This window comes from Sinohyriopsis cumingii, chromosome 1, assembly GCF_028554795.1.
Source record: "Sinohyriopsis cumingii isolate HCF-2022 chromosome 1, ASM2855479v2, whole genome shotgun sequence".
Lineage (NCBI taxonomy): Eukaryota > Metazoa > Mollusca > Bivalvia > Unionida > Unionidae > Sinohyriopsis > Sinohyriopsis cumingii.
In genome coordinates this window covers 169918025-169931473 of record NC_142961.1, presented here as the reverse complement: position 1 = coordinate 169931473, position 13449 = coordinate 169918025, and the positions used below count along the sequence as shown (strand labels likewise).

The following is a 13449-nucleotide window of genomic DNA, read 5'->3' as shown; positions in this document are numbered from 1 at the left end:
TAGGTGTTGTCTAATGTTGTAAAGAGCTTAGAGCTTCTAAAGACTAGGCGCTATACAAAGTCCTCATTATTATTATTATTATTATTATTATTATATATATATGAAAAAGAGAAATAGACCCTGCTATGGCTGGAAGTTTACACGTGGCTAATCAGCGAACAAATAAGTGAACATGAATGTGTTTGTCAGTGACGTACCAGTTCCAATTAAATCATAATTTCGACATATATGCTTAAAATAACTGTTTAATATGACTTTTCTGTTAATTCTTTTCTTAAATTATGTACGATTTTACATCAAATTGGCAGCACTAGGAAAAAGCAGAGATGAGAATTGGTTATAGTGCACATTACACAACGTTATACATCAGGTTGATTTACCGATGATAAGGACTAAACTTTATTTAAACTATATCATTTACCACTGAACAACGTAAAGGCTTTGTTGACTTTGATACGACCTCCATTCCATTTCATTTTCGTTATCGACTCACTACATTACATATTACCAAAGTATACTGAGTAAAAACATCGATGTTGTGAGCCATAGAACAAATCATAACTTTGACAATATAATTATTATTGTGAGCCGAAGTTTGAATTTCAGGTGATTTAGCAGGTTTTATTTTGTTCATTTATACATGAATCAATTCAACGTTTTATAGTTTACAGTTACATTTCTATAGTGTTAGGACTGGTCGGCCTGCTGTCAGGATAATGTGACTGGGTGGGACATCATGCTACATGTCTGCGACATGATGCCCCAGTGCTAGACATCACTATAAACTGCCACATTGCAGACATCGTAGCGATATGACTGACAAATTGTTAAAGCTACGTTGAAAAAAAAAAAATCATAATCACACACACACACACAAACACCAAGTGTAGACTTAAATACTTAGTTGTGATAAAACTTAGCATTTACATTTTTTAAATATTAGAAGAAAAGAAAAATAATGCTACAGTATATAACATTTCTTCACTAGCTTCATAGCAACGGCACTTTAATATTAGGCCCCAACTTTTTTTCTGGGCTACCAATGGACGGACGGGTTTGTTGATGTTCGACCTAGTGCTGGAAGTAAACGGATATGTTTGTAGGTATAGTTGTGCTCTGTTCACGTTAAAAGGGACATTACTCGAAATGATACAGAAATCGAAACTAGATATGGAAATTTTGCACTGACACGTTTGATATTCCTGGAAACACTGCGTCACTTCACGTGGGATTTCATAGAATGAAGTATCTTTATAATTCATGTTTCGGAGGTCTGTCAGTCTGAAAAACTCAGGAGGACTTGTAGTAAGAGTGACAATGGCGTACAATAATCAAGGTGAAGCTTTATGTTACTTTGAACAGAAACTTGTCCACAGTCTAAAAATTAGCTGCTCAGTTGTAGGATGGAGCAGTGCTAATGTTAAGCGGGATGTATAGTATTGTGGGAGTTGTCACATATTTGCTTCTTGTTTCGTTTTAAGTATAAGAATTTACTTCGTGATGTGGTTTATTAATATGCTAGGTTAAAATGGGTATTCCGACCAGTAGGGAAATTTCGACCGTAGACGGTGTTACGAAACACCCAGATCCACCAAAATCCACTCAAATCCATACCAAATCGCATTGTGTCTGCCATCTCATCTTTAAATTGCAATGCACCCCTCCCCTTCCCCGGTTTGTATATTTTTAATTTTATGCTTCAAATATATAGTGTTAGCTTCGAAATATGTGGTACCATCGCAAAAAAGGCAAGGGTAGAAGCACATAGCAAGGATGTGAAGATTGGTCAAGTCGCAAGTGATAATGAGCAAAAACTAACAACTCTTTTTGTTTGCGTTTTTACAGTTTTATTGGGTTAGATCGATTTAGACTGATGAGAAACCTATAAATTGATAAAAAATTTGTTTAAGATTGTTATGACTTATTTGCTTATATGGAAAACATTCGTATAGGCAGGCATTAGGCGCACGGACTGACACAAATGAAGACGTACTTAATAAGATACATACACATATTATATACTGGTGTATAATTTTAATTCTATGCTTTAATTCTTCACTGTTATATTTCTATTCAAACTCGGAGCCAGATGTTTAACAAAATCTCTATTCAGCCAAATTAAATTTTACGTGATGAGTATCAGTTCCGACATTGTACTAATAAAAAACCAATAAAACCCAAATGTGATATAATGAACAGAATAGTAGATTCCTTTGATAAATAAACAAGATCAGCAGTTAATTAAATCAGTTGTCATCACATTCAAATCTGTTATGTAATTGTAATCGGATTAAGGTCACGCTCGACCATTCAACAACACTGATTGATATAATCTATGTAAAGGCTATAGGTAGTGTAATCTGGAGAAAAAACATTGGATATTAAAATTTTGAAAACTTTTTGTAAAGTACAAAGAGAAAAACAATTAACAGACAGACAACAAGGGACGAATTGAGACAGAAATTGAGGAATGACATTATATTTATGCAAAATGATCTAGACATGTTATGGGAATTTATATACAACGCAAAACATACTAGATAAACCAAGTGAAGATTATTTCAGGGTTGTGGTGGTTTTAATAAAATCAATAGTGATAATAAATATGTGTCATGAAAGAATTAAAGGGAAGGAAATTGAAGAGACAAGATATTAGAAAGGAAAACTACAATATATACGTAATGCTACTTTTTAATTTTTTTCTAAATCTTTGCAACTTTGTGGCCTTTTTTAAAAATTTTTATATACAATCCTGTGGATGCATGACTCTTGTAGTAAGACAATACAGAGGCCTGGATCAGTTGTTACAGCAAAATGTTTTTTATGTACCAAACACATTCATGACAATGTATGATGACATCTTCAAGAAAATGAGGCATGTGTACTGGCCCGTAGAAGAATACTCCAAATTATTTTTGGAAAAAATGATGGAATAATATTTGCCTCGGATGATACGGAATTTGATTCAAGATGTCAAAATTTGGAACCCTATTTACAACAATTTCCAGTTTTCAAGTCATATTGGCAAAGATTTGTGTTGGGCAAAATCAACACTTATGTTTTCCGTCCATTACGCGAAGGAGTAATCAGTGCACCATGGACAAATAATAACAGCGAGTCCATGAACCATAAGTTAAAGGCGGCAGTTAATTGGGACAGAAACAAGTTCTCAGAACTTATTGAAGAGATCGGAACTATTATGAAAAACCAAATTCTGTTTCTCAGATGTGCTATTTATAGCAAAGGAGACTGGCGTCTAGCACCTTCAATGGAACAGCATGTTATTCCATAACTAGTATGGCATGGTATGCCAAAAATGGAGAAAGACCGGCATATACACAAATTTATGCTGGCAAAACCACCACCAACAACAAAATCCAGATATATCAGTGCCAGCAACCTAGACTTTAAGTGTCTCAAGGCTTCCGAAAATGTTGGAAAAAAGCCAGGCCAGATGAAACAGCCAGCATCAGAACGGACTAAAAAATATTATAAATGACCAATTGGAGAAAGTAATCTACTTACAGATTATTCTTTTTCACCATCTTAATACCGAATCAATATAATAACGAATCAAGTTAATTATGTAGGAGTGTGTGTGTGTGTGAGAGACAGACAGACAGACAGACAAACAGAGAAAAACCACTTCTGTATGACAATAAAATATTTGCAACATTTGTTTCTGGTCATTTATATATTTTATAGGTCATTTATATGGAATCCTGTTAAGACTAATTGCTCCATCTCTCCATCATGTAGTATTTGGCCGAGCGATGAAGTTATGCGATGGAGCGATTTGTCATTTATAAGTCGAAAGATTTAATACTAGTAAATTGCATTTGTATTTATTTTTGATCAACCCGACACAAGAACACGAAGTTTTAAAACAAAAAAATTGGGGGAGGGGAGAGCATTGTCATTTATAGGTGAGACCATAGACACAATGCAGTTTGGTGTGGATTTCAGTGGATTTGGGTGGATTTGAGTGGATTTGGGTGTTTTGTAACACTCGACCGTAGATGTACTTCCTGCTGTTTGCAACAAAGATATGCAAATTACATGCTGTGTTCTTTGTTTTTATTTGTGCAAATGCGTATGCAAATTTGTAAAGATATTTCCAGGCGAAGAGGGCATTGCGTGACAAAATGATGTAATCGACTCGGCATTTTCTCTTTCGCACGAGTTCAGAAAGTGGCTGTTATGTGCCCCCTATGGAATTATTACAAACCCCAGAGAAGGACAGACAATTTAAAGGTTAGATAGCTCCTAGCCCACAGTCAGCAAAGTCAGTGGTATAGGTGTTAAAATATAAAATTAATAAGGTGAAAGGTATAACAGTTTAATAAATTATATCACAGTATTCCACATTTACAGGACAATTTTTCATTGCAATTGCTTCCAGTCAATACACGACCTATCCAAATTGCCAATTATTTCATCCTGCGAAATTAAAGTTGAGAGTGTTTCCTTCCCGTGACCCTTCTATGTTACTCATCTGTAACTTCCACCTTGTATTCCTTTCAATACTTCTGGTACCTTTGTTCCGTTTCCTGGCTCTTGTCGGTACTTTCAGTACCCTTATTTCCCTTCTCATGGCCCTCCTTGTCAGTACTTCATGTACCCTCATTTCCATTCTCTCTGCCCTTGTCGGTACTTCCGGTACCCTCGTTTCCATCTCCGGCCCTCCTTCCTCGGACAACTGCATATCTCTCCACGTCTTCTCCTCACTTATCTTCAGGTGGTATCTGATCTCACCTGGAAAGCTTCCTGTGGATTAGAAGGGACATACAGTTGTGCCTCCTTGTTCGAACACAGGAGAATTAACATTCTCTCACAAACCTTTCATCAATATAATGGCAATAAAATCATTAGGTCAACTCATACACTCACATCTAAATATTCCACACACGCTTGTTCTATAATAAAGACTATAAAAACAATAATATCATGACTTCTGATACATACGTACATATCCCTAATTCTCTATATAGTGAACTATCAACGGTAATATTCCTTTGCACAATTTACAACTATATATTCAAATACAAACAAGTACAAGATCTAACACTACTCCCTATTAAATTCAGTTCTGCATCATGATGCACCATCATAGCAGATTACACCATCCACTTCAGTTTTATCCCAACTACTACATACATTTATCTTGAATATTACTAATTCACCATATACTACATTACGACATGTTGATAATTCAGCTATACATGGAAGATTAAATTTCTACTAAATTAAATACACATAATGTACAAGTCTTACGACACCTAGTTAGGAAAGTGAGACAGATCTGGGTGAAGATATTTTACCACAGATGCCTTTGTTCCAATCGCCTCCTAAGTTTCTAGAACTCCCTTTCCTGCCCTTTTAACGAGCTCGCAACTTCGGCACTTGGAGTGCAGTCTAGTGTCTCCAACTTCCCTATGATCTGCTCTTGCCAATGTCCAGACATGCACTGATTCTTTCAGAATGACAGTAACAGAATAATCTCTGGCTGCATGAGAAACCCACCCAAAATTTGACTATCTTAGTTCTGATTGGATACCAGTGGTCTCTTTGAAAATGGTCTGGAGTAGTATCACTGAGGTGTTATAATGTCGAGTTTCTGGCCTCTAAGCCTAAGCTGTCTGGCAGCATCACTGCTAATTGTAAACAAACAGAGTTTCTCGCCACGTGGCTAGGTTCTTCAAAGGAAGTAAGCGTGAGTTTGACCATAAAGCAATGGCTAATTCAAGGACAGGTAGTTTCTTTGTTTCAGAATCGGTCTAAAGTCTTAATATTATATAACATGTATTGACATTACCCAAAGTACTTCTTTGACTTATGAATTCTATCAGAAGACATTTATAAACATGAGACAGGAATTGTTAACAAATTTTCTCACACAATGTGATGGGCATTTACGAAATATTTTATTCAGCACCCTAGTCGGGCATCAGTCATCCAAGATTTGTATAGCTTTCAGTAACATATTAATCTTAACTAACGCTTTCTCTCGCTAAAAAAAACCATAATGACAAATAACAATAATATGCAATGTTCTGTATAGTGGTCGGATTTACCCCAGGTTATTTTTCATAAGAAGGCAAATTCTGAGCGAGAACGCAAGCTAAAAGAGACCAAAGAATTATGATTAGTATGTATGAAACTTTGAAGGAAAACAACCACAAATAAATATGTACTTAAAAACATAAATAAAAAATTAAAGGTATAAATCTAAATAAAAACAAAATGTTAATTCTCTGCACAATTATCTATATGATATTGCTTTCTATTTGCTATCTATTTGAAAATAATTTTTAAAAAAATTAAAAGCTTTTAAATCTGTCAAGATAAACACAATCTTTGTATTTTACAGATAAAACTTGTCTTATACGGTCAGTATGTGTAGTTGGAAAGCATCATTGGGGTCCTTGACAACTTGAGATTGGGAATCTCTATGATTTGAAAAATGAAGTGAATCCTTTTGATAAAATGCTGTATATGTCTACCAAGATCAAGAATGTTCAAGGCATGCCGCCTGCTGGTCCTACCTGTAAGACCTCGACGATGATATTTATGTTTTGGGCGTCTAGGTCTTACTGTCTAAGTAACGCTGCTGTGTAGCGTGTTTTGCTGTCAACTAACATTGTAACAAAAGTAAAATTTTCAGGAATATTTCAAACAACTGGCAGCCAATAATGACGATTTTCCACAAACTAAAGTCATAATCATTTAGTCAGGTTTTACTTACTCTAATAAATTCAAATTCTCGCAAAAGAAATGGACCTGTTTTCAAGTTTCATTGGCCTACATTTCAGTTGGCTGGAATGCAGTGGAAGCCAGGAATGAAAAAATTGGGTTAAGTTGAAGTATACTTCTTTAATGAAACAAATAAAAATATATTAATATTGAAGAAAGTGTTTAGATAGCTTCGTTTCATTCAAGATTCTTATCATTTTTTTAACTGATTTTAGTATTCACAGCTTCCATCGCATTCAAACCAAATGAAATGTTAGCCAATGGAAGTTGAAAACATATCCATGTGCTTGTGTGGGAATTTGAATTTAGTAGTAAAAAGACATCAGAGTAAGTAAAGTCTGACTAAAACATTATAACTTTAATTTGTAGAAAAGCACCGATATGGGCTGCCAAGTGTTTGAGATATTCCTGAAAATTTGTCTTGTTGTTCCAATGTTAAACAACATCAGAACACGCTATACAATGCCGTTATTGGGGCAGTAAGACCTTGATGCCCAAAACATCAATATCAGCATCCAGGTCTTACAGGTAAGACTTAGCCACCTACCTGCTGAGAGAATATGCTGCAAAAATTGCCAAACATTTTAGTCACAATATTGTACCAGGAAATATTTATTTAAGAATGAAAAATGTCGTAGAATCCTGGAAAAAAAGAACAGGTCCTCGTCAGAGATGTGATATAGGTTTCAAATGTGTGGAAAAATATGTTGATAAAATTAAAGAATTGTTGTGTGGATTCTTTCTTGAAATAGTTTAAGTTTGGTGATTTTGAAATAAAAGTCTGGCATTTTCTTCATTTCTTTCTCTTTCAAACCTCATGTTTAGCATCTATCTGCTAATATTATCAATACCCAGACCTTTGGAGCTTTTCAATGTGCAGAAAACATCATTGTTCATAACTGTGGGCAAAGTGTATATTCGTGTATTGGTTAAATGATTTTTAAATTCAGCACGACAGTTTTATTGATGTTTCATGGAAATTTTTGAATTCTCAATGTTCATTTGCTGACAGAAATCTATGTGACTGTAAAATACCTCCTTCAGTTTCTTGTAATTTGTTTAATGACTTTTCTAAAACAGGCATTTTGCTGAGACAAAGAAATAGAAATACTTTTCTTAAGCGAATTGCATTAACATTGATTAAATTGTTTTAGTGCAAATCCATGGTATTGATGTGATCAGTGTTTGACTTTTTAAGTATGCTTTATATAGAATATTAGCAGTGGTTTGCTGTAGATAGAAATGTCTTTAATAATCTGTGCAATAAGTTTGACTTCATTCATGATAATGTTAGTTTTTACTGTTGCTAAAAATAATGATTCATTCTACTAACAATTTGCCTCTAGATTCAGACAGTCTTTAATGGCTTCATTGTTTTCCTTTCACATGGTTCAGCAGAACTTGTTGAAGGCTCATCACATGAAGACAGTTGATAAGAAATACAATCTGTGACTGCTTTGTTTTAAAATGTTTTAAAGTTATTTCATCCCAATGTGTCAAAAACAACTCTTTCAATACACATTTTCTAATCATGACCATCAAGACAACATAAGAAAATACTTAGTTCAGCAAATGAAGAAGGAAAAGAGTAAAATCAGTATTATGTGAGCATAGTGTTTAGTATGGTGATTTATTTAATGGAACAATTAGTTCTTTACTTTTCTTTGAGAAGTAATAGCTTTGTTTACCCTCCATAATCTCATGACTGCCTATATTATGTGTTCTTGCACAATTTGTTTCATGCAGGGAATAAATATCAATGTTGGGAGTGTTTTTAATCCTCATTTAATAATTATTTGTGGAAATTTAAATAAAAGTCATGTTTGTCATCAAGTATCACATTTTTAGGGGTACAAAGAATACAAATGTTAGTCCTTTGTCTCTAGATTTACATATCATTTTCTCGGTGTAACTGTTCTTATCAGTATGTGGTTGGAATCTTAGTATTAATCCTGGAAAATATGTGATATATATATATATATATATATATATATATATATATATATATATATATATATATACAGGTCATTGATTTGAACACAACATGCTGTTAATTATTCCATGTGCATTTCTATAAATGTGTTGTATTTGATTAGAAAATAAGGAGGTGAACTGCACTATTTCTCACAAAGAAAAATAGGTGACTATTGGAGTTTTAAAGTTAGTTTAACAGAAAAAAACCATTATCACCTTGATACCAACAGCTGTCATTTTTAATAAGATTGACTGCAAAAGAAAAGGCAACATAGCACATGAAATGTAGTGGAGGCAGTTCATTGGAGTCTGTGTACATGTAGGTGTTGAAATCTAAGTTCATTGCCATGTGAACAATTTGTACCTCATGATCTGCAATTTATTCATTGGTAATTTAGTTTATCTAAATGATATGTGTATCCCTACATAATATAGATTTTTTTTTAACTCAAATGCATTTGTTGGAACTCCAATTTCAGATCAAAAAATTTCCACTGTTCTTAGCCCAAAATTTAAAAACAAAATTTTTTTTTTAAAAGCTGGATCCAATGCTCAGAGAACAGAATACAGTCGTGGAGGTGGTAAAAGACAAGGTAAATGGGGAAGAGGTGGTGCAAAACCATATGAACATGGAGAGAGACTTACGGAAGGTTTTTCCAAAAGTTTTCCTCCGTCTGAAGCTCTCAAGGATATTGGAGTACAGGGTAGTGAATTCAGCAATGCTGGAAGACATCAAAATGATGGAAATAACCATGGACAACCCGGTTCATATCCACATGTTGAAATGAGAGGTGCTGGTAGAGGTCGAGGTAGAGGTCATAGAAATGATGACAGAGAGGGGGCACAACCAGGTTATCATCATGGAGACTTACATAAAGTTGACAGGGCTCAGAGTCATCAAGAGAGGGTGCAGCCTGACCCTTATCAATCAGATTCACAGAAAGGCAATAGGACTCAGTGTCATGGACAGCAGGCACAATCTGGTCCCAATCAAGGAGACTCCCAAAAGGGTGATATGGCTCAAGGTTATAGACAGGGGGCTGAACCAGACTCTTATCAAGGAGACTCACGGGAAGGCAGTGGTGGGGCTCAGGGCCATGGACAAGGGGCTGAACCTATTTCTTATCAAGGAGGCTCACAGGAAGGCAGAGGTGGGGCTCAGGGCCTTGGACAAAGGGCTGAACCTATTTCTTATCAAGGAGGCTCACAGGAAAATATTGATATGGGTCAAAAACATAATGGAAATGACTCTAGACAAGGGTTTCAAGCAGTCTTTGATCAAAAAGACTCGCAGAAAGGCACTGAAGGTGTTATGGCTCAAGGTCTTGAACAGGTGATTGAACCAGGCTCTGATAAAGGAGACTCTCAGGTGGTTCAACCAATCTTTGATCAAAACGTCTCGCAGAAAGGCAAGGAAGGGGATCATGTACAGTGTACTCAACCTAGCTCTAATAAAGGAAATTCAAAGGAAAGGAATGATATAGGTCAGAGTCATGGAAATGACTCCATACAGAGGACTCAACCTGGTTCTTATCAGAAAGATTCACAGAAAGGCAGTGATAGGGGTCAAAGTCATGGAAATGACTCAGGACAATGGAATAAACATGGATCTAATCAAGGAAACTGGAGGAAAGGTGGAGATAGCTCTGGAGGTCATTATCAAGATAACAGATCACACAGTTACCAGGGGCAGATGGATTCTGGCCAGGATGGTAGATACAGCAGACAGGCATCATCTGGTGGTGGATTCAGGAGAGATAATTTTGATCAACAGCAGAGGAAGAGAAACAGGGTAAAGATGTTTTCTAATGTTCTGTATGACATGTATTATAAAGTGATTTTTTTGGTACTGGAAACTTCTTTTGATTAAGGTTTATTTGGTTGTTTATATGATGTATTTTAAACTGTTTCTTGTGAAAAATGTAATTTGCAACATTCGTGTAATGTTTTATGTAATAGGCTATTTAAACAAAAAAGTTGATAGTGAATTCTATGGTCAGCAGAAAATGAGCTTTCATCTGTGTGTGTCAGATAACCATTATGTTGATGTTCTTCCTTTTAATCAGATTGGACATTCGGTTAACTCATTTTAATGGATGACTCAGACTGTGATGACCTTATAGACAGTGGCAGCCATAACAAAGGCATCAACAGAATTGACATGGTTTTCATCAAAGATTTACATTTTCCTGATGTTTTATTAATCGCTCGATGAATTCTATTCATATATACAGTACTTTTTACATTTTATTTTAAAGCACTCACACCTTGTGCACAAAGTCACAAGTCCTAAGATTTGAATTAAAGTTTGGTTTCATTTATCTTTTCCCATTTGCTTATATTTCCTTAATACGTTGTGGATTCTGTTCATACTTTGTGATATCTAACTCTTTGACCTTGTGACATTGTGGCATAGAAGATTTGCATAAAAGCTTTAGGCATTGTTTCTGTTGTTTACTTATATCTTCTGATGAAATCTGTTTATATTTAGAATGTCCCATAAAAAGGAAAACTAATTCTGTGGGTCATTCAGTCATATTCTTGTACAAACATAGATGTAGCTTCAAAGGAAAGTTCACGTGGGATTGAAATTTAGACCTTGTTTTTTTTTATTTATAGGTTGATGACGAAGATGATATATTTTTGTCCAAAACACTGTCCTTTCTCCTGAGGCATGGAGCAGAGAAGCTAAAGTTCAAACTAATGCCAGGTTAGGCTCCTACTGGTTCATTTCTTTATTACTTAAGAAATGAGTTTGACCAGCATCATATGTTCTGTAACATTTTTTGTTTAACTTATGTTCACATATTGCAGGGCAGATTTTGATCAAATTGCTACATATTATAGGTGTTAAAGAGGCATTTTAAGCTTACTATCACATATTATTCATGTTAACCAGCTTATTTTGTTGTTCATTGCCTGTCATGAGTCATCTGGCATCCAAATGACATCCATCCATTATCACAAGTTTGTTTTCAGTACGCCTGAACTGTTAGGAGGATTCATCATGAAACTTCACACATTTATCCCATGGTTTAGTTTATCATAAATGAAAACTGTCCCCTTGGACATCTAATATGGCTTCCATGGCAGCCACCATGAAAATTGTTATTGCTGCTTCTCAAGAACACTTTGGTCATATTGACATTGGTATTCCACTTTAAGACTTCTTATAGAATCTGGTTGAAATGAAATTGGTGCTGATCCGACTGCTAATATGCCTGCCATTATTGCCATCTTAAAAATCTACATATATTTAACTGATGATTATATTAATACAAGGTTTTCACAGAAAGATTTCTAATGATATCTAGTTATTTCACACTGATAATGTTGCTGATCAGAATGCCAACGTGGCAATCATGGTATCCATATTGAAACTATTATTTTCGCTAGCTCACTCAAATAATGGTTATATTTGTAAAAGGGGCTTTAACTAAAACACTTCTTACTGTATGTGGTTCGTCCTGTTGAAAAAAGTACAGATTTCTCTTCCTAAGGCTGTTATGGCTATCTTGAAAATCTTCTTATCGCTGCTCCTGAATAGATGGTTAAGGCCACCCCTATTGCAACAGGGAAGTGGCCTTATAATGAGGGTGGTCTTTCTAGAGGGGGATGACAAATGCAAATAGTAAATACATAAGAAAGTCACAAGTACATTTAATTCTAAAACATTTAATATTTTCATTAAAAAAAATCATATGCATCTTGTGAAATAAATGTAAAACAAACTGTTTCATCATTTTCAAAAGAATGTTATGAATAACCATTGATATAGTTTTAAAACTGTCTTTATAATTATGTTACAGATCACATCATCTGTCACTTTGTTGGTAACAGTATAAAAAACAAACCAGTCTCACCACAATTAAAAATATCCTTGCTGTCATATCCCCTGCATATATCATTTAGTCTTTTTTTCCAATCTTCAACAACTTTATTATTAACATCAGCTGATTTGCCACTAAGGACAGAACACTTAATATTGTGTCACACTTGAAATCTGTGCAACCATCCGTTACTTGCGGTAAAGTTGTCATATCCCAATTCAACTGACAAAATTATTGCTTTTTCTTGTCATTCTTATCTCCTGGCTCAAACAATCTTCCGTTCTCCATCCATTTCACCTTCGCACTTCTGCAGAATTGTTTCCTTATCTTTCACGATATTGTTTATCTGAGTCTTTCCAAAATTAGTTTTCTGCAAGGATCCTCGACCACCCCCACCTGTCGGTCAGTTGAATTACATTCACTTTCTCTTCTAAACTGAGAATTTTTCTTTTCCTCAGTGACATGTTGATCATTTTGCAGTAAGTTATTCATGTTGCCAACTACAGTACTGATAAAACATTTTTTTATGCATCTTAACAAAGTGCCGTGTGTTATTAAAGGAAGTGATCTTCTCGTGTGATTCGTTAGTCGCAGTCTGGAACCCTATTGTTTTGATACATTTCTTTACACTAAGTGAGAGAAGCCAAAACGGCTTCGATATGTACCATTAACATCACACAGATTTGACCTCGCATCCGTTAGGATTTGTAATTTTGACAATTATTGTCAGTAGTAATAGCCACTAATTATCAAAGTGAACAAGCTCAACATCTTACTAAGAGATTTCATAAAGGCTATCAAACCATTTTCCTGCTGACTTTTGTATTGTACATTGATACTGCCACTTCTCAGCTGTTACTACTGTTCAATAATTGTAATCTTAACAATTATC

At 34.9% G+C, this 13449-nt stretch overlaps 1 protein-coding gene across 2 annotated transcripts in view; it reads left to right on the top strand.

The window, feature by feature from the left end:
* Window positions 1-1167: 1167 nt before the first annotated feature.
* Window positions 1168-13449, top strand: part of LOC149808366 (uncharacterized) — a 59862-nt gene continuing 47580 nt past the window's right edge. For both annotated transcript variants that reach the window (XR_016424854.1, XM_089976272.1), the window contains exons 1-3: window positions 1168-1336; window positions 9267-10519; window positions 11347-11437. Coding sequence is in view for 1 of the 2 variants with exons in the window: in XM_089976272.1 (XP_089832398.1) it covers window positions 1261-1336; window positions 9267-10519; window positions 11347-11437 (1420 nt within the window). In the remaining variant the exon portion in view is untranslated. The remainder of the gene's footprint in view (window positions 1337-9266; window positions 10520-11346; window positions 11438-13449) is intronic.